Below are 22,311 nucleotides of genomic sequence, written 5' to 3'. Positions count from 1 at the left end.
ATAAAGAAATGGTGAGGTAGAGTTGAGAGAGTTCAATTAAATTTGTTGAGCATAGATCTTTTGGCACATTCTAAAATTACACAGACTCCCTATTCAATTCTCCTTTGTGATACCTTTACAAAGTGCTGCAATGTAGGAATCCTTGGATCTCTTTAGGCAGCATCTATATAAAGCGAACAGAGCACAGTCATTTGAAGAAATCCACTCCTGGCACTTTAGCTTATTTACCCCGATATTGAAGCAAATAAAAACGATGCTATCCATTTGCTGAATTTATTTAAACAAATCAATTTAGAAATATAGAATTAAACAAAACTTCTGACATGTAAACATACTGCCATGTTCCTGAAACAGATGTTAACACCTGATAAAAGTTAATAATCACTTGTTAGGAAAGCTGTCCATTAATAAGGCCAGTCTTCAGCAAAACTAAAAGCATTTTGTTTCTTTAGCTTTCCTAGTGTGACAATTCAATACTATCAAACCACAGTCAAATATAATAAAGACAAGATTGGATGGACAGATCAGTACCATTGGTTACAGCTGTTAAACAGTTTCATTCTTGGCGCCACAGGAAAACAATTAAGCCAATCACATCGAATAAATCATGGCTTTTTTTCTTTATCACAATTCACTAAGTGATGTTAATTATGGTCCTTGTCAAACACGTTTGGTAAAGGCTATTTACAGTGTACATGGCTAAGCATGCACTATTTATAGTTACAAAGATACCTGCCAGTTTATTACAATAGAATTACACAGTGCCTGAAAATGGTGAAACATCTCACACATCATTTAAATCAATACAGTTTCAAGCAGGAAACGTTCCTTATTTGATCACAATTGCAATAATTACATGAAAATTCTTATAAAAACATGAATCCCCTTCAAGAAATTGATGCATATTCTACGCACTACAGGTTAAGGCAGTAAAAAAATGTATTCCTGATAACTGGAGGTCTTGACAATGTCAATTAAAGCTGTCTGACTTTAGTTTTTCATTCTCCATCATATAATCAAAGTTCTGTCTGTATAACTAGTTTGTGAAAGATTTCATTTTTAAAGTCAAAAAAGTATTAGTAATGAAGAAGAGTTGATGCTGGAAAAAAAAGTAATTGCTAGGGAAAGGAAAAAATGTAAGGTGGATTTTGCCTGAAAGTTTTCAAATCATCAACAAGAGCATTATTTGTGAGTCTGAACCTTAAAAGTATAAAACAAATATACAGTTTACCTTTCTTAACTTAAAATATACTGTACTTTGAACAATTCAAGTAAAGTAAGACTATCAAAAATAACTTCATAAGCCATACAAGTGTCAACTGCATTTTGAATGTTTTAAGAACTTTTTAAAAATTGTAAACTAAACCATGACAGTTTAGTTAAACAAACGATAAATGACTTTTTATTTGCACTTGTGATTTCTTTAATACAAATTGCTACCAACAAATATGTAAAGATATGGCAGATTATGCATTTGATCAAAGCACTTTGATTTAAGCATAAAACAGATTCAAATGGTTTAAGTTCCGTGCATAAGATCCAAGAAGATGCCTACGAATATGTAGGCAACCCTCTCTCTAATCAGAATCCTTTATTCCTCAGCTGCAGATGAGACAGGGCACAATCTGTTGTAAACAGGGCACTGTTGTAAAACCAGGATAATATTCTTAAATTAAGATCGTTCTTGTTAGATTGAAAAGACTCCCCAAGTGTCTTCCAATTCTGCTGACCTCTTAATTTCATAAATTAACTTTCCTTTGATTCCATTTTTATGGTGGTTGTGTTCACAGTTTTGTTTTAAAAATTGGTTTAAATTTATATAAAACTCTGTACATGTTCACAAATTATTGCATAAACAGCATAATCTTCAAGACAGTGTTTGCAAACACATGTCCAATTCAGGAAAAAAAATATTCACGTTTCCCGTCTGGCTTTTTTCTTCTTTTTTATTTGTTTGGGAGATTCCCAACTAGTTTCAGACTTGGCTAAAAGTGGGGGGGGGAAAGAGAGAGAGAAGTTAGGAGGACAGTAAATATTGTTCTGTTTCAAAAATATGAAAGTAGTATCAATAAAAACGTGCTCTGAAATCCACTAACGATGCCTCACATTTTATGTTTACATTTTCAAGTTCTAGTTACATGTTTTTAGGATATTCTCTGGCTGCCTTCCTCTTTTCCTTTCCTCTGTATTATTTGGTTTAACAATATGGATGATATTTCATCAGTTTTGACCTAGAAAAACCACTGTTTAAAAGACTCAATCTAAGTAATAAAAGTGAAAGTGGGTAAAATGGACACTAACGGTAGCTAAAGGGAGAAAAAGAGGTGGAAAAAAAAGGGCACAGAACAATTTGCAGTCTCAAGAACATGTGCACAGAAAAAGGGAGGGACTGGGCAAGTAAGGGCAGGCATAGCCCTCCTCTGTGTATGTCCTTGGCCACCTATTCTTGCCTGAACTGAGTTCAGCTCCCTGGCCCTCCCAACTGAGGTCCACAAGGGTCCAAGGAATCTTCACAAAGGAGGAAAGGGATGCTCTAGTAAGTAATCTATTAGACTTTTAAGATAGTAACACATACAGACAGTACAGAGAACACCAAAAGAACCAAAAATGAGAATTACTTACTCTGTGAAGGAGGCACACTATTTTGCTTAGTATTCGACTTGGATTTATCTGTTTCTTGTAGCATTGGTGGCACTTGGGAAGAGCTCTTGTCAGAATCACTTTTTGATAAAATAACAGATGGCTCGGTAGAAATAGCAGGTGGAAGAGTCTTGATAGGCTATTTTGAAATGAAATTATCTTAGATTTTCATTAAAAATTTCAAATAAAAATCCTAGTAATATGAACATGGTTGCCAAATAATTTATAAGAAGCGCTACAACTCATGCCTGCCCTCTAGTGACACATAACCAAATAAGTCTTTATTTACAATATCCACAAATACAGGTTGGGATAAAAATGGATAAATGTGTAAAATCACAAGATGTTTACTGAATTTCACATAAGAGTGAATAATTCCATTTTCATTAACTTTTACATTTTTCTTTTTCATTACAAGTAACAGGATTTTTTAATGTTTTGGTATTCAATGCTTCTGCCCACTTCCCACTAACTCTCACCTCCTCAAAACATTTTCATGTGAAGGCAAAAAGAAAATAGCAAATTTCTGAACTACCAGTAGGTGATACTCCCTTTTGTTCTTCTGAAGAGTTAGAGCTATCTCAAACAGCAGCAGCAATAGGTTCAGTTTCCTCCCCAAGGAAAAAGATGGCCTCAGATACAGCAGACTATGGCTACTAGAGTCTTATCTATTAAAGCAACTAGTAAAACTCAGGTCCAAATCGTCAGAGTTTTATTGAGTCTGGTAGTGAAATCATAATGCGTAGGGCCTGAACTCTTGAATCTTCCTTCTCCTCTGCAGCCTCCGAGCAGAGAGGTAAACTAACTGATTTGCCTCAATGAGGCCTGTTAATGAATGTTCAGGACAGGTAACAACAGAAACTCCAACACCTACAGTGCCTTGAGGCTGTAATAGATGAGTAAGAGATCATCTCACCCTTTAGCTCTACCTGTGATGATTATTTTGAATACAGAAACAAGGGTAAGTCATGCTTCTCTTGCCCCTTGTTCTTCCAGGCTCCATGGGTTCAAGAAAGCACAACGGGAAAGGAAACAAGAGGCAGGTGTGTACCCAGGTAACTACTAGAATTCCTTCTTCCTATCTCAGGTATCTGAAGCTGCATTTATGTTGCTTGGTTCAACTTTAATAATGTTTCCTGTATTTATTTCATACCCAAAAGTTCAGTACTCATTTTAAATCTCTTTCCCCCCCATTCTCTCACTTACCTATATTAAATCACAGGAGGACTCAAATATCCTTTACAAGATGGCTTCTGAAAATGACTTATTAAATAAAACATCAAAATGTCATGTGACCCTTTGCAGTCTTACTATTAAATTTATGTATGTATTTTTTTAAAAATTAGTTTATTTATATATTTTTGGCCACGTTGGGTCTTCGTTGCTGCACGTGGGCTTTCTCTAGTTGCGGTGAGCGGGGGCTACTCTTCATTGTGGTGCACGGGCTTCTCATTGCAGTGGCTTCTCTTGTTGTGGAGCACGGGCTCTAGGTACGGGAGCTCTAGGGCGTAGGCTCAGTAATTGTGGCTCACGGGCTTAGTTGCTCTGCGGCATGTGGGATCTTCCCGGACTAGGGCTCAAACCCGTGTCCCCTGCATTGGCAGGCAGATTCTTAACCACTGTGCCACCAGGGAAGTCCTATGTATGTATTGAGACTGCATTCTTTTATGTCAAAATACTCTCAGGGAATTAAAAGCATCAAGTCCAAATAGGAAGTATGGTTACGATTTTTAGAACCAGACTGTTACAAATTCTTTCTCTTAACAGTAATTCAGGTTCTTGTGTAAAGCTTTCTCATTAAATATGTAGCCTCCATAGAGGCAGAGATTTTTTTGTCTTTGTTCTTTGATGTGTCCCCAGAACCTTAACTAGTGTGTGGCACTGTGGTAGGTTCTCAATACATTTTTTGAATGAGTATATAAACGAACCATGCAGAATTTCATGGTCATTCATATTTCTTATATTTCTATATGATATAACTTACCAAATTAGAAATCAGACTTTTAAAGAGCTATGGTCTTTGTGTCACTGGTCTAGACCTTTTGTAAAATGGTCCCTTCTGACATATCAAAATTTTCCACAGAGGCACACAGTTCAAGATACTGTCAGCAAATTTTAAACAAATGCTACATTCTGAGAGGTCGGACCATAGTCATTTTATATTATGTGCATGCTTTTGGGAAAGTGGAACCAGTCACATTTTCTGTAAGCCATCTATCCCTTGTATGCCTAGATATTTAAGAAAAAAATACAGTCTAGTGGCTCCCTCTAGTTTTGCATCTGATAGTTATGGGACTTGGGCCAACTTATTCAACTTCTCTAAACTCATTTATATAATGGGTTGTACCTTTCTTGTGGGGTTGTTGTAAGGGCAATTTGGTGTATTTAAAATGTTTAGCATGGGCCTCCATAAAATATTACTATTAATACAATTCTCAAGTCATCAAAATTTTATTCCTTACATATCAGAAAGTTACCTGGCTATTTTTGATGAGCGCTTCAGCTGGATCACTAGTGCTTATGGTCTTCAAAGAAAAAGCTTTTTCCTGTTTTGGACGGACCTTAGAGGTATTCACTGGGAGCTCTTCTCTAATCTCTTTTTCTAATTCTTCTGTGTCCTACAGAGAAAAGTAGTGCATTAGATGATACAAATCACTCATTTTTTTCCTAAATAAAATCTATTTGGTTTATAGTACTACTGTCCAGAAGATATTCCAAGAAGATAATTTTATTTCAGAAACTGCCCAAATGGCTTAAAAGAGCATAAAAAAAATAATTATTCAAAGAATTCTAACCATAGGTACATTTGGAATATACGTTCATCATCCCTGCTTTCCTCAGGGATTTAAATCAACTGTGAATTAAAAAATAACACACTCACATCCCCAAATGGGAACCATTTAATTTACTAAACCAAACAAGTATTTTTTTCCTTTTATAAAAAGTACACGGGGAATTAGGTGCTACTTTAAGACTTTAGAAATAGCATTTCACTTAATGATTTTTTCAAGGAATGAAATATTTATACATAAGTGCATTTTCTAGACAAATTAAGCTTACACAGTAGAAAGGACACAGATAGGAATTTCAGTTTTGGCCATGCCACAACCTAGCTAAGTCAAGGACAGATGCTTACGTCAAGGACAAATCTTTGATTTCCCCAAACTGCAGTTTCCTCAACTGTAAAATAAAATTTGTGTAGATAATTTTTATGGTCTTTTCCAAGTTTAAACATTTCCATTCTTAGGTCTTCAAACTTTTTAAAAGACATTACATGCTTAGGTATGTGAAATAAGTATGAATTAGAATATATTAAATAGGACTATCATTGTGAACGGTAAGAAAAAAAAAATTCCAAAACGTAATCATTTATGCATAGGCTACTCTGTGCTATGTACTTTACACAGAACTTCAGGGATATCTCATTTAATTCTCAAAACAATCTATGCAGTTAAGGAACTTGTGCAAAATACAACAAACAAACAAAAAACAACTCAGTAAATGGCAGAACTAAAATGTGAATACAGATCTGACTCTAAAACCTGTATACTTATTCACTATATTTAAAAAACAGATCAAACATTTTTTAAAAATGAATATCAGAATACTAAAGGAACTTTCACAATTTAATGACCTTTGCCAATTAATCTGAAATTTAAGGTATACATCTACCCCACAAAATTTCTTTTAAAAGGAACTCACCTAATCTACAAGTCAGAAAAGCAGTATTAGTAAAGTCCATAGTATGAATCACAGAAATCCAGAAAAAGTTTGGCTAAATGGATTTCAGATAGTATTACTAAACAAAGTATGGCTATCAATAACACTTCTCATCAGCTAGTTCAGCTAACAAGAAAAGCACACCTACTATATAGTTTTTGTTTTTATGCCCATTGATCTTAGTTATGTTAACCTTAATGCCCATCTATTATTACTGAGAAAAAACTAATATTGATAATGGATTGGTATCATTTATGAAGGGTTGTGCTCCCCACAACAAAAAAGAACTGAACACATACTTCTTTAGAAAGTCACGCTGAAATTTTTTCCAAATAGAATAAGTAGGAAAATTACTATGTAGCCTATCCTCTAGAAATTCTGGTTATCTCCTACATTTAAAGGAATGAAAACAATTAGCCACATGGTTGTAAGTAAGAAATAAGATTTTCATAAGTTGTAATGTAATAGTGATAATGCTTTCAAAAACAAATCCATGCGTATTTCCAGTAATCTAGTACATGTGAAATTAAAATCTTTGTTTTCATCTATATAATGATCTAAAAATACTTTCCCAGATAGGAAAAACCAAAGAAAAGAAAAGGAAAATGTAGGAGTGATATAAATAGAAAGTTTCTGTTAGAAGCCAAAAAATCAGGAAAGGATACCAAGTCGAACAGCCAGCAAACTCAGAGTCAAGGGAAAGACTCCACTTGTTATGCACATGGTTTTTCTAAATGTGCTAAAATTCTAATTTGCTAAATTCCATTACTCAAAAAATTTCTGTATGTGTGAAATACTGTACCCCCTGTTCCATTTCATCATAATATAAACTAAAATGCATCTAATTTAGAATTTTAGTTATTTGCTTTTGGTTTATACCTTTGATATTTTCTTTAGAGCAATAACATTTTTATTACAGTATGACACATAAAATGTTTAAAACATTCTATGACTTTTCAAATGCTTCTCAAGTAAATTTGATGTCTCACATGGTGTCTTTATATCTCTACATTTTCTCAGCATCTGCAAATTATCTTTTCACACGTCAGCAGTAGGTGCTTAATGAATGATGTCTGTTGTTTTATACTTTACCTGTGCAGGAGAGTTATCTTCACCTTGCTTCTTCTTTTTCTTTTTCTTCTTTTTAGATTTCCCTGTTGGAAGAGCTCCCTCTCCCTTTTCTTTATCATCATCTGAAACCTGATGTTAAAAGCAAAAATACTGAAGTGAACCAACTGGTTAAGTTTTCATTATCCAGAAAATTATTATGAAATAATTCATTAGGTGCAGTCTTTTTCTCCCAAATTCTAAATAAGAATTAGTAACAATAAAACTGATCTGAAATCACATACTCAAAAAATAACAGAAGTGCATGGAACTTCACTCTTCTATTATGATAAACCTCTTTTTCTTACATCTTTCATCACTCACTACATGATCAATTAGACAGCTGTGTAAACCTTGGTTTTTAAAAACTCGTTTCTTAGGTAATTCATTTTATTTAAACACAGAACTATTTGCATTAAAATTGAACTTGACCCTGTTAAGAGAATGACAAGATACAGAGTAGGAGAAAATATTTGTAAACCACATATCCAACAAAGGACTTGTATCTAGATTATATAAAAAAACACTCAAAATTCAACAATAAACAAATAATCCAATCAGAAAGTGTGCAAAAGATACAACAGATATTGCACAAAAAGACATTAGAAATGTTCTGTATCTTGACCGTGTCAATGCCAATGTCCTGGTTTTGACACTGTACTGCACTTTTGCAAGATGTTACCATTGGGGGACACTGGGTAAAGAGTACAAGGGATTTTTCTGTATTATTTCTTACAAGTACATGTGACTCTGGGACTTCCCTGGTGGTCCAGTGGGTAAGACTCCGTGCTCCCAATGCAGGGGCCCTGAGTTTGATCCCTGGTCGGGGAACTAAATCCCACATGCAGGCCACAACTAAGAGGTAGCATGCCGCAACCAAGAAGCCTGCATGCGGCAACTCTGAGCCCGCATGCTGCAATGAAGACCCAGCGCAGCCAAAATAAATAAATAAATAAAATATTTAAAAAAGTACATGTGACTCTATAATTACCTCAAAAGGCTTAATTAAAAAAATTGAATTTGAGAAGAATGTCATTGAAAATAATATTCTGCATGACAAGAATAGTAAATTAGATTTGTTAAATTAGTATGAATGATATTTCTTCACACATACCATATAGCTGAGTTTTCTATGGAAAAGTGCTTTTAGATTATTCTGTACAGATGACAGCCAAGATTCTTAGACTCTACTTAAAGGGAGAGATGATATAGCTAACTTGCTATTTCTCTGCTCAGCACCATAGTCATTAGGATGATTTTGGAGGTCTCATGAACCATCAAATAGTTAACAGAAATTACTAGCAGATGGAAAAACAAAACCAAACCAAATCCTGCTAAACTTAGCTAAGAGACTTTCAGTCCAAGTTGGCTGCTAGCTGTGGAGAAACTTCCACAGAAGTTTTTACCATAGGCTCACAATGATTAAAATGTCATATGAAAAGATGCATCCTCTGAAGGATATTCAGGTCACAAGAACTCTGGTCAGTCTGCTTCTCAGCCAATTTATAATCCATCCATACTGTCTATGGCTGCTTTTGCACTAATGCATGGCCCTTTAAATAAAAGTTTGCTGACCCCTGCACTAAAATCTCTCCTATCATTAAAATACAAACGACCCCAACAAAACCCTTCATCATACTACAGTTTGCTATTATCCACTACTTCTCCTCCATCCATACCCAAACTTGCTTAAGAAAAAAAATCTTAAAAAAAAAAAATTTATTTATTTATTTGGCTGCACCGGGTCTTAGTTGCAGCATGAGGGATCTAGTTCCCTAAGCAGAGATTGAACCCGGGCCCCCTGCATAGGGAGCACGGAGTCTTACCCACTGGACCACCAGGGAAGTCCCAAGAAAAAAATACCTTATTATTTTTTAACCATCATTTTACTCAACTTACTCTGACTGGCTACTAGTCCAAGGTTTCTAATCAAACTGCTCTAAATTACCAGAGAGCAAATGTCTCAGCCTCTGTGTCCCAGAACTCTCCTCCCTCAGTTTCTTTCATGGGTTAAAAGTTGGGAGTTCCCCAGATTTCTATGCTCATTACATTGCTCTTTTCAACTCTATAAAATTTTCTACACATTTCACTCACCCTCAAAGTTTTAACAACCATATACTAATTACTTCCAAATACAAATCTTTTCCCAAAGCTTTAACCTGTTGCAACCAACTTTTCTTAGGCATATCTACAAAACACCTTACATATAACACACCCCAAACTGAACCAACCATCTTCCCCCAATTAACTAGCTTTTGCTTTCTCTGTTGGGAGCACCACTTTCACCATCCCAGTTACCTAAGCTACAATTCTGGAAGTCATTTTTTTTTGTTTGTTTTTTTTAAGAACAATTTTTTAAAAAAATTATTTATTTATTTATTTTTTGGCTGCATTGGGTCTTCATTGCTGTGCACGGCTTTCTCTAGTTGTGGTGAGCGGGGGCTACTCTTCATTGTGGTGTGCGGTCTTCTCTTTGTGGTGGCTTCTCTTGTTGCGGAGCATGGGCTCTAGGCGCACGGGCTCAGTGGTTGCAGTATGTGGGCTCTACAGCGTGCGCTCTAGAGCCCAGGCTCAGTAGTTGTGGCAGATGGGCTTAGTTGCTCTGCGGCATGTGGGATCTTCCTGGACCAGGGCTCGAACCCGTGTCCCCTGCATTGGCAGGCGGGAAATCCAAGGTTTTAAACGTGACATTCAAGGGCTTGTAGAACCTGGTTTCTGCTTCCCTTTCCAGTCTCATTTCTGATCACTCTTTGCTACACATTCTGCTTTAACCTCTGGGATGCCTTTGCTAAAACGCCGAAGTGCTTCCATAATACCTAACACATTATAACATTACTTTTATCTTCCAATGTGCCTGTCTCCCTCCTCTCCTCCCTAACTAGACTATAGGCTCCTCGAAGGCAGTAACTGTGTCTTGTTTCTCTACTAGCACAATACCTGACCCATGGCAGATGCAATCTATAACCAACCAGTAGAAAAGTTTGATCAGTAGCTTAATGTCTCTTGTAAATAACCGCTTCCATTTATTTTTCAAAGCTATCAACTTAGTTCATTATCTCCTCCTGATTCATGAAATCAAAATAGTATAAAATAGCCTCCCAAACCAGTCTTCTCATTTTTGCTATATCCAGCCTAATTTTTCTTTTTCAAAAAATTTATTTATTTAGGCTGTGCCAGGTCTTAGTTGTGGCACACAGGATCTTTGTTGCAGCACGCAAGATCTTTTTTAGTTGCGTCATGAGTGATCTTTTTATTCTTTTATTTATTTATTTGTCTGTTTGGCTGGCTGGCTGTGTTGGGTCTTAGTTGCGGCACGCGGGATCTAGTTCCCTGACTAGGGATCGAACCTGGGCCCCTTGCATTGGGAGTGTGGAGTCTTAGCCACTGGACCACCAGGGAAGTCGCGGCATGCGGGATCTTTTAGTTGCAGCATGAGGGCTCTTAGCTGCAGCAAACAAGCAGGATTCTAGTTCCCCAACCAGGGATCAAACCCGGGCCTCTGGCACTGGGAGCTTGGAGTTGTACCCACTGGACCACCAGGGAAGTTCCCAGCCTAATTTTTCTAACCCTAGCAATGATTAGGTTATCCCTAGTTTAAAAGCTGTCAGTAGGTTCTCATTACTTCTAGAATTCCATAAAAATGTGCCAAGGTATATATATCACTCATTTCATCTATTTATCCATTTACTGAATGTGAATCATGTATTGTAGCTCTAGTTTATAGAGCTATAAAAATAAAAACTTCACGGTCCCTTTCTTTAAGGAATGAAGCCTAGAAAGGGAAGACTGACATACAAACAATTGATCCTACCACCAATTGATTCCACACGTGTATTAATACCTCTCCACCAAACATGTTACTTTCCTGCCTTGGTCCCTTTTTCATAAGGTTCTCAGTCTTATCTTGCTATGAAGCTTTCCTTAATTTTTCATTAGAACCAATCTACTCTTCTCTAAACACACTAAAAGCTGGTAGGCTGTTATAATAATTCTGATGAGGACAGGAATTGTGCGTCTTTTTTCTTATCAGTATATAATAGTGCTTTCCACATAGTAGAATCCTCAATAATTTGTGGAAAGAAGAGACAGTAATGGAGAGAATGCATATGGACATAAGATGACTGAAGCAAATATGATTAGAATGTCTCTCTGAAGCAACTCTACCCCTGGATATATTTGTAATACAGAATGTAACCTTAATAATTCCAATACAGTTGGTTGCACAGAGAAATAAACATACCCACTAATCCCTTTACTCACTTTTTGATCATCAGGAATTGGTTCCTGGGACTTTTGAAGTGAAGCTCTTTCTTCATCTACCCAATTTCCCCACTCTTCTGCTGGCGCATTCCAATCAGAGCTGGGATCAGCAGAAGACATACCATCTAAAATTTAACAGTGTCAATTAGGTATCTGTCACTTCTGCCAAAAACTAAATGCTAAACCCCAAATTCCTTATGTTGAACTAAGCTGTAATTTTAAACTACTGCTCTTCTTCTTCCCAAGTACACTTTAAGGGCTATGAAAAATACCCAATAACATGACGGTAAAAACCTTTACCCAACTTCTGCTGGGCACATTATATGACTAGATGGAATGTCTAAGAAACTCCAGAAAACTTATGAATTAACCATTTATTCCACTCTCGCTACTTCCTTTATTATCAAAGGAAGTTTATCCCCTGAATTTGCTTTCTTTTCACTGTTTATGTGTAACTTCATCTAAGACTTGGTCATTTTTTCTGATTTGTCCCCTCAGGTGTAAAATGAGTCACTCTCTAACAGCAGTGCCGAAATCACGCTCTTCCCTCCTTATGAACTGTTTAACATTAGGTTCTTCTTCAAATTCACCAAGTCATGCACAATAGTCAACCTCTTCTTTTTCTCCTCTTTTAAAAAAAATACTTTACCTTCTTATATTTTTTCAGATTATTCAATGCTACTTTTATCTTTCCAAAATATATGAGTCATTTTCAGGGCTTCTACCACCCTCTTCTCAAGAAAAAAAAATTTTTTTTTTTTGAAGAATAAATTTCTAATCTAGACTTCCAAATTCTTTCACGCTAGGAAGCACTGAATTTTTACCTCCTTTGGGAAGCTATCACTGGCTTATTCTAAAAGAGAAAAACAATCTTTGGCTTTACCCTGGTTAGATAAGTAGTTCTCAAAATTAATTCTTCCCTCCTCTCCCTGGACATCATACACATCCATATATACATCTATAATAACTACTTAATGTTAACATAACAGAACTTAGACTTTATTTCTAAATGGTTAACAAGTCATTCTAACATTGCTCTTTATTGAAAAAAAATCCAACCTTTCCCCAATTAATGCCAAATGTTACTTTTATGAAATATTAAATTCTTAAATATACACTTCAGTCCGTTTCTGGAATTTCTGTTCCATTCATCTATTCCTGTCATACAAAATATAACTTGTAATACATTTTATTATCTAGAACAACAAATCTTCCTGCATTACTCTTATCTTCTTCACTATTCTTATTTTTCCACATGAATTCTATTACTTTTGTTTAGAGGGGAGGTATTATTATATGACCTCATGAAGACTTAAAAAAAAATCTATGTTTTGGATAAATATATTGTGATCTGGGAAAATGCTCACAGAATAAAAATCATAGACAAAACTGCCTGTGTAACATGATCGCAAATTTATAAGAAGAAGAGATAAAAGAAAAGAATACATTAATAATAGATACATCTTAACAATGGAGTTACAGGAATTTCATCTTATTAAGTACTACTAAATACTAGAACTTGAGCTAGACAGATAACACAGGTACAAAAATGAGTATGAAATAATCCCTCCCCACATGGAGCTCGCAGTCTGTCTACTCAGGGATGAAGATAAGTAAGTATAACAATTAAGTACAGAGTGACAGATTCTGTCATGGGAAGTGCGAAAAGGGAGAAGAGGGGCTAAACCAGTAGAGGATGGGGAGAGACTGAAAACATCATAAGCAAGAATTTATGGTCCAGCAGAGGAAAAACATGGAGCAAGTGATTACAAGTGTGAAATGTGTTACAAAAAAGGAAGTTCCTTCCTATATTTCTAAATTTACTACCACGAGCAGGTATCCAGAGCCAGTATTACACAGTAACAGCATAGAGCTTAAGGGCATGGACCTCAGAGTCAAACAGACCTATATCTGAATATTGCTCTACCATTTAATAACTATGTGATTTTGGTCAAATGTCTCAATCTTAATTGGCTATGTACCAACTTCATAGGATTGTTGAAAGGATTATATTAGATACATGTAAAGCAGTTCATAGCAATGCAGTAAGTGCTCAATAAATGGTACCTACTGCTTTTAATGTATTACTGATGACATTAACGATAGAAAGACAGTTTCTAAGCTATCAGGCATACACAATTAAGAATTTATTTCTCCCAGTCCTGATACATCTCTCAATAAGATACACTTGGTTATGTTTTAATGCAGAAGTCATTTTTATAAGTAAATATGTATGTAGTATGGGACCTCCCGTACTAGTAGTATGGGACTTCCCTGGTGGTCCAGTGGGTAAGACTCTGTGCTCCCAATGCAGGGAGCCCAGGTTCGATCCTTGGTCGGGGAACTAGATCCCGCATGATGCCGCAACTAAGAGTTCACATGCCACAATTAAGAAGCCTGCATCCTGCAATTAAAGATCCCGCATGCCGCAAGGAAGATCCCGAGTGCTGCAACTAAGACCCAGCACAGACAAAAAAGAAAAAAAAGTATCTAGTAGATGTCTGGAACCAATTGCTCATCTTACACCAAGCATTCATTAAAAATATTATTAGGAGATTTGAATGCCAAAGCTGTCAACTGTTTTGCTTAAACCTCACAAATAAGAAACCCAGATTTGGAAAATTGCTGTCCATAAGCCAGGTCTCTTAGGGCTTCCTGTCGGAAAAAAACCTTTATTTTGTCAAAAAAAAAAACAAAAAAAAGTTTAAGGAAGTGAACCGGCACTATTTAACATATAAACTCTTTTCTTTTTTTTTTTCTTTAAATTTTTATTTATTTATTTATGGCTGCGTTGGCTCTTCGTTTCTGTGCGAGGCTTTCTCCAGTTGCGGCAAGTGGGGGCCACTCCTCATCGCGGCGCGCGGGCCTCTCACTATCGCGGCCTCTCTTGTTGCGGAGCACAGGCTCCAGACGCGCAGGTTCAGTAATTATGGCTCACGGGGCTAGTTGCTCCACGGTATGTGGGATCCTCCCAGACCAGGGCTCGAACCCGTGTCCCCTGCATTGGCAGGCAGATTCCCAACCACTGCGCCACCAGGGAAGCCCTAAACTCTTTTCTTAATAAATATGGTGGTGGTGGGGGGTGAGGGATAAAAATCTAGTAAAGTACTCGGTAAAATTATCTTTTTTTGTAAAAGGCTTAGACAGCCATAAAGTTTGAGGAGTAACTGTAGCCTATGTTTCAACTTCTATCGGAACATTAATAGAAGCATAAATCTCTACAGGCTTTATAAAGCTTTACAGTGATTTTTCCACGTTTATTGATTTCAGGTTGGTTTTTATATAATTTTTAAATTAACTGGGATCAAATAAAACTACTCCCCCCCACCCTCCCACCGCCCCTCACCCCCGACCTGTGGGATTTTAGTTCCCCAACCAGGGATCTAACTGGGGCCCTCGGCAGTGAAAGTGCAGAGTCCTAACCAGGGAATTCCCCAAATAAAACTACTTTAAAACAACAGATCAATCAACTAAGCCTAAAAATTGTCACCAGGGGACAATGCATAATTCTCAAGGTTCATGGGCCTAATGAACCTTAGTTTATTAGCACCAAGTATACATATACTTGGTGCTAATAATCTTAGTTTCCTTGAAACTATGTAGTACAGTTTCATTCATAGCATAGTTCCCTCCATTTATAATTTCTCATTTCTTAAAATTCTCCCATTAGTTTGCCAAAGTCTTTCCAAAGAGCTTTATATTAGCTGTCTTTTCAAAATGGTAAGGAATTTGTCTCTCTATTGAATTTGCTTGTGAAATAATGTTTCAGGTTTAAGCATCCCGTAGCTATTTTCCTTTTTATCTCAGGAAGAAAATGGTTGTCAGCTGTTTCTGGTCAGAACTTAATTCAGCATTAACTTTAATAAAATAAAACAAATATGTTAGAAAGAATTTCTCTAGTGTTTAAACAGACAATTTACAAATTAACCCCACTGAGTAGACTAATTATGCTCCTAGAAGAATATCATCAATAGCATCTCGGCACTTACTGAATATTTACCATGTATCAGGCAGTGTTCTAAGGACTTTATAAGTATTATGTCACTTAATCCTCTCAACAAGTCTGTGAGGGAAGAAATATTATATTTACAGATGATGAAACTGAAGCACAGAAAAACAATGAAGCTAAGATTCGAACCCAGGTAGTCTGTCCTCAAAGCCCATGCTCTCAACCCATTCACTATGCTGCTGTTAACTCTTCCACTCTGGTGTGCTAACAAAAACAAAATTCTATTCAACATCTGACTTTTTACAGGGGTTATGACGATATTGTTCCTTTATGATCAAGATAATTGAATGATTAACATCTGTCTTTAAAAAACATTACCTTCTGTACTTTAGCATCTTTAACTTTATTCAAAAATTTTTTTTGGTCTCAATGCGCGGCATTCGGGATCTTAGTTCCCCAACCAGCGATCAAACCTGTGCCACCTGTGCCCCCTCCAGTGGGAGCGCAGAGTCTTACCACCGGACTGCCAGGGAAGTTCCAGCATCTTAACTTTATATTCAAGTGCTTGGGTAAATTCAATGCCTTTCTGCTAGATAATGATGTTTATGCCTCAAACCAGAGGGTCAATATATTAATCGTATCACATTGTTAAATGTAAAGATAGTATATATATACTTTGTGGATTAGTAATCTCAAATACTTCATGCATTCTATAAATTTAGAAGGAATAACTAAATTCACTGAGTACCAAAATTAGCGACATTAAAGAAGATAACACAAAAAATAAAATTCACAGAGAAAATGAGGTTAAAGAGTAACTTTGGACTGAAAAGACTGCCAATACAGCATAACAAACAAAAAAGGCGGTCTGATACTTATTACTTAAGTACAGAGTCCCATGGATATGTTTATTTCAGTCTCTTATTTATCAGCCAATTGTGTTTTTCATTATCACAAGAATAAAAAGATAAAAGTAGAGCTATTCTTTCCAAGCAGGGAAGCCTAGAGCCCTGTTTGCTCCATTTTCCTCAGCTTCAACCCACAGCTGCCCAAGACAACTCAGTGCTATTTTCTTACAATCACTCCTCAATTCTATTTTGCACATAGCAGATCATTCTTCCCGAAGTACAGACTGTTTCCTCCCCCATCCCCCACAAAACAGTGCTTTCACATCCTTGTAATACTTTGTATTTATCTGATACTTTATAATTTTCAAAGAGCTTTCATGTTCACTCCCTCATTAAAACCTCACAACACTCTATGGAAGTAGATATGAAAGATTATTTGCTCTGTTTCACAGGTCAATTAATCTAGATTCCAAGGTAAGTGACAAAGTCCAAGACATATGAGGTACTATGTTTTAAAGTCAGGACTAGAACTAGGATCTACCTTCTAAACTAGTACTCTGACCCGTGGCTCCCTAATATTTAGCCAGCAATTCAAGGCTTTTCACAATATGGTCCTTCCTAATATACCTTTCCAACCTCACCTCCCTCAACTGTGCTTCAACGAATCTAACAGAGACTAGTCTAAGACTAATCTTTGGATTGTGTTGCAAGCATACCTTCATGATTACAATCATCATTGAGGATGTACCATGCAGTGGTTAAGAACATGAACTCTGGGGGCCAGACTACCAAAGTCTGATACTAGCTCTTCCCACTTAACTGTGTGGCTGGGGAAAATTAGATAACTTTTCTTTACCTCAGTTCCTTCAACTGGAAAGTGTGGGAAAAAAATAATACCTACCTCACAGAATTGTACTAAACAAGCTAATAATATGCATAAGACTTAAACCATCTAGATCAGTGCCTGGCACAGTCAGGTGTTTGCTTTTATTATCGTCAGTACTACTGAACACCTGTGTATAAAACACTGCACTAGGTACTGAGGATAAGGAAAGTCCTGTTTCCAGAGGGTTTTAAATTCTAACATTTAAGGTTGTGGGGGAAAAAAAAAAATCTTTTTTTTTTTAAAATGAAGATGGTATGAACTTTCTGAACATAAAAACCATATTCTTCTTTTTCCCTTCCTCTTTTTTTGTGACTCTTGCCTTTAACTTTCCTATGCTTCTACTGGAAATTAGACTAAGAAAATGGTTTTCTACCAATATAAAAACGTGCATACCTCATGAATTCAAAGCCATTCCTGTATATTCTATTTACTCTATTATATTAAAACTAGGAAAAGAAATAGAACATTCATTTAAAACAATTTAAAAACTAGACAAACTACAGAGCAATTATAAGAAAACTTCATGTTTAAATATTGCCTCAATCATGAAAAGTGAATTTAGTTTTAATTCTACAGGTATTCAATAGTCAGTTTACAAGTAGTACACATTTGGTATTAAACTATATTACTATGACCTAAAAGGTGAAAAATTAGGATTAAAATTAAAACATAAAGCATGAATTAGGGTGCTAGAAAGAAAATTCTGAAAACAAAAACAAACTGATAATTTTTAAAAGGACATACTTAACCCAGACCATTCATCATCGATATATGGTTGATTACGGCTAACATCCCACTGATAATCAGAAGTGGTAGACTGAGAAACTGGCTCAGCAGTAGACCCTTAAATGAAAACGAATGCAATAAAATTAAAAATGGAATTTTCTAATGATGTTTCATAACAATAGTTCTATACTTTGCACACGAAGACTTAATTATTTTTTATTTCTCCTAAAAGGAAAACTGCAGACATCAGAAAAAGAGTTAAGATAAAGAAAAGCAGAATTGAGGGTAATTTTAGATTAAGCACGATAATCACTGGATTGAATTCACTGATCAGAAATAAATTTTTTCCCTAGTACCAATCCATTAGATTTTGTCTTTTATAATATATACTTCAAACCAGGTATCTACAAATTTCAAGAAGTCAAAGAAAAATTGTTTTATTTTTCTTCTTCATGAAAAATAATAAAGCATAAAAGAAATACTGGAAATTTCAGAGTATGCCTATATCCTTAGAACCCTGAAGGACACAACTAGAAAATGTCTGAGCTTGCTGGAACCTTCTGCCTAAGAAAAAATAAAAGAAATAGATGACTATCTAGAGAGGTGAGGCAGAAAGAAGCCAAAGAGAATAAGACAGTTGTGCTGGTGGTTTAGAGACCAAGGTAAGTTCAAGTGCACTTAAAAGCAAGAGAATATTATCTTCTAAATTTTTTCTGTTTTTACTTTTTTAGGAGGTGGGGAATAGGTGGGGTGAGTGGGGTCACACAGTCCTTTAGCAATATGATGAAAGCTGTGGTTGGACTACTGTCCAGGACTTACACAAAGTTTTGCATATAAATTAAAGGATGCCAGGTCAAAAATCCTTGGCTCTATAGCCATAAATTCGTTTTAGAATAGAAATGTAAAGCAGTGGTTTTCCATCAGGGATTTATATACCCCAGACCTTCTGAATCAGAATTTGCACATGTTTTGGAATCCTTCTTAGGTGACTGTGATATTCACTTTTCATTCAGAGCTGCTGATAAAGAAAGGGTTAAGAAGAATACCTGTTAGTATAAAAGACACTTCCCCTCACAAAAGTCCTTACTCACTTATAAATTTTCACTTGGTTATAGATGATCTTACTAGCCTTCCACTAATATGCTTGAAATATACTCAAAACAGTTATATATTTTAAATATAAATTTTGAGAAATGGAGTAACCCTATAAAATTCATATATAAATAGCACATTAGCTGCTTAGAAAGACTACAGTAACACTGTTGCTATTTCTTTAGCAGCTTTCTCTGAATATATGAATAAAATAGCATCTGTGTTGTACAAAGTCACCAAATGAAGGAAGAAACTAACTTGTACCTCTGGAACTAAAATGTAGCCTATGAGACCAAGGGTTGGCAAACTACAACTCATAGGCCAGATCTAACCATCCCTTTTTTGTATGGCCCATGAACCAAGAACAGTTTTTATATTTTTAAATGGTTGAAAAAAAAATAAAAAGAACAATATTTCAGAACCAGACACACTCATTTGGTTTATGTATTGCCTCTAGCTGCTTTACTGCTACAATGGCAGAATTAAGTAGTTGCAACAGAAGACGGTATGGCCCACAAAGCCTAAAATATTTGCTATTGGGCCCTTTACAGAAGAAGTTTGCTGACCTCTATTCTAGACTAGGTGACTCCAGACACTGTGGAACTACAAGATTAGTACTGGGTCCATGAATTCCAACGTGAACTAAACATTACAAAACTAAATGTGTCCCATGTTTTTGTAGTATTTGTTAAGTATATATAGCATCTATATTATTAATAAAAGGCATATCCATGTAAGTAATGCTGAATTATAGTAGTTTAGTAGTAATAATGCATTTTCTAACTCAACAGATACTCAGAGGGTCCACATAACCCGAAAGCTATAAACTCATGATGAATAAGGGCAGATAGAAATAAAATGCCAAACTGCAAGTAGAATTATGGTAGGGGTAAACTAGTAACAGAAGAGTGTCATGACCTTGAAGGGAAGGCCTTCTATTTGCATTCGTTTGTGTGCCAACACACTTTCAGTCAAGTTAGGCCACAAAATCTTCCGATCTCCACCACAAAAAGGAACTAAGCCACCTGCAGGTAAGAATTTAGGTCTTTCTTTATTAAGGCCTCTGCTACTTTATACTATATATCTATAATTTATGTGGATAGCAGTACTTGACTCTGATTATTTTTTTTCAAATAGCAAGTGCTAAAATTAAACAGAAATTTTTTTTGTTAACTAAATGAAAGACTGTTTTCACATACCAGAAACAGCAGAGTTAAGTGTGAGAGATGCAAAAGAAGCAGAATTCTGTTCAGAGGTATTCATTCCCCTATCCACACTAGACCAAGCAGCTGTTAAAATAAAGAACGTCACTTGGAACCTTCAATTTGCAATGAAACTTGAAAGATACGTACAGATTTATAACTATGATAATAATATTTAAAGATACCCTTAGAAATCAGAACCACCTAATATGGCAATAGCTACCATTTATTGAATGTCTATTATGTACTGGGCTCTTTACACCAACTACTTCTAATCCTTAGGGCAGCCCTGCTAGGCAAAGTTTCAGAGCAGTTAAGTGACCTGCTGACAGAAAACACCTGAGCCATGACTGGAACTTAAACCTACTTTCCAAGCCCATGTTCTTTCTCTGCTATAGCAAGCTACCCGATCATCTACCACAATTAAGCTACTAGTTTGGATCAGGCACTGTAACTTGGTACTTCACACTCATTATAGCCAATCCTTACAACTACTTGAATATGGGATTCACATAGGTTAAATAACTAGCGTAATATCCATAAAAGCTTGTATGTGGAAAAATAGGGATTCATACCAAATAGGTCTGTCTGAACTAGGAACAAGCTCATTCCACTACACCATGATATCTTCTCAACATTTTAAAGCAATTGCCTACTTACGTATGAGTATTTTAAGGAACATATATACATCCATGAGACAAGTCACATCTGTCTCTTCTCAGCAACTCACTGCAAACCTCATTTAATATAGTTTCCTTTCAATTTCAATAAAGGCCCTAATCCATCTAAGCAGGAACTCTAATCTGCTGCTTAAGTTTGTCTACAGCAACATTAAGCAAGTACTACCAACTAATTTATGTACTAATTATGAAAATGCTACACAGGTTTTATAAGTAAATTGCAAATATCTCAAAAGGTCATGGTTCTTAAGATTACTTGATAAAATTTGACCATTTCTTTTATTAAGTGTGAAAGGATGCTTTCTTAGCATAGAAATTTATGCTTTTATTACTGCTGAAAACGAGGCTAGGAATTTAGGGACTGTCTCTTCTGCCAAAAAAATTTTGATATTTCTACACAATTTTTGGATATTGCAGGGGAAGAGGGGAGGACAAGCTGAAGAACAATATTAGCAAATGATATAGAGTCTGCTTCTTAGGGATGTTAGTCAACATGAGTTTTTCTAAGCTTACAAGTGATGGGAAAAGCAAGTGACATGCAAAGAAACAGTTCTTTCTACTTAAACACTAAAAACTCTGTAATGTCTATTGCTCCCCCAAACTAAAATAAACCAAGGAAAACATATCTGCAACAAGCACAACAGAAAAGATTATATGTTTAATGCACAAGGAATTACAACTTAAAGCACAAAAAAACAGAGGCCATTACACAAATGGGCAAAGAACATGAACAGACAATTTACAAAAGAAACAGAAATGATCAACAAAGTTGTGAAAAACACTCAACCTCATTAGTGATTTTAAAAAGTTAACCAAAACAATTTATGTATTTTTTCCTTATCAAATTAGAAAAGATTAAAAAAATAAGAATACTCAACCTTGGTAAGCATATGATAAATGGCACTCATACTGATGCTGACAGGATAAATTAGAATTCTCCTAGAAAATACTTTGACAACATGTCGTAGAGTAAACATTCATATTTCCTTTAATCCAATAATATCACTTCCAAGAATCTATCCTAAAGAAATAACCCCCAAACAAATATATTCAATGCAACGTCATTTACATTTCTTTAAAAAAAGAAGTTATTTCTCCGATAATATGGGAATAGTGAAATAGTTTATGCTATGTTTACACAATGTATCACATGGTCATTAAATAAAATACAGAAAGTAAAGAAAATATTTGAGGCACAATA

At 35.7% G+C, this 22,311-nt stretch overlaps 1 protein-coding gene across 5 annotated transcripts in view; it reads right to left on the bottom strand.

The window, feature by feature from the left end:
- Positions 1 to 259: 259 nt before the first annotated feature.
- The window catches only part of MTDH (metadherin), a 54,321-nt gene continuing 32,269 nt past the window's right edge, over positions 260 to 22,311 (bottom strand). For 2 of the 5 annotated variants that reach the window (XM_065895185.1, XM_065895186.1), the window contains 5 exons: positions 11,728 to 11,852; positions 7,453 to 7,560; positions 5,118 to 5,258; positions 2,623 to 2,779; positions 1,915 to 1,985 (listed from right to left, as the gene is read on the bottom strand). In XM_065895185.1, coding sequence (XP_065751257.1) covers positions 1,915 to 1,985; positions 2,623 to 2,779; positions 5,118 to 5,258; positions 7,453 to 7,560; positions 11,728 to 11,852 — 602 coding nt within the window. Of the gene's footprint in view, positions 1,986 to 2,622; positions 2,780 to 5,117; positions 5,259 to 7,452; positions 7,561 to 11,727; positions 11,853 to 18,154; positions 18,254 to 20,427; positions 20,518 to 22,311 lie in introns of all 5 variants that reach the window. The other 3 variants (XM_065895181.1, XM_065895183.1, XM_065895184.1) reach the window with 3 other exon arrangements.

This window comes from Phocoena phocoena, chromosome 17, assembly GCF_963924675.1.
Source record: "Phocoena phocoena chromosome 17, mPhoPho1.1, whole genome shotgun sequence".
NCBI classification, from domain to species: Eukaryota; Metazoa; Chordata; class Mammalia; order Artiodactyla; family Phocoenidae; genus Phocoena; species Phocoena phocoena.
The sequence above is the reverse complement of the archived record's forward strand: the minus strand, read 5'-3'. Positions and strand labels throughout refer to the sequence as shown.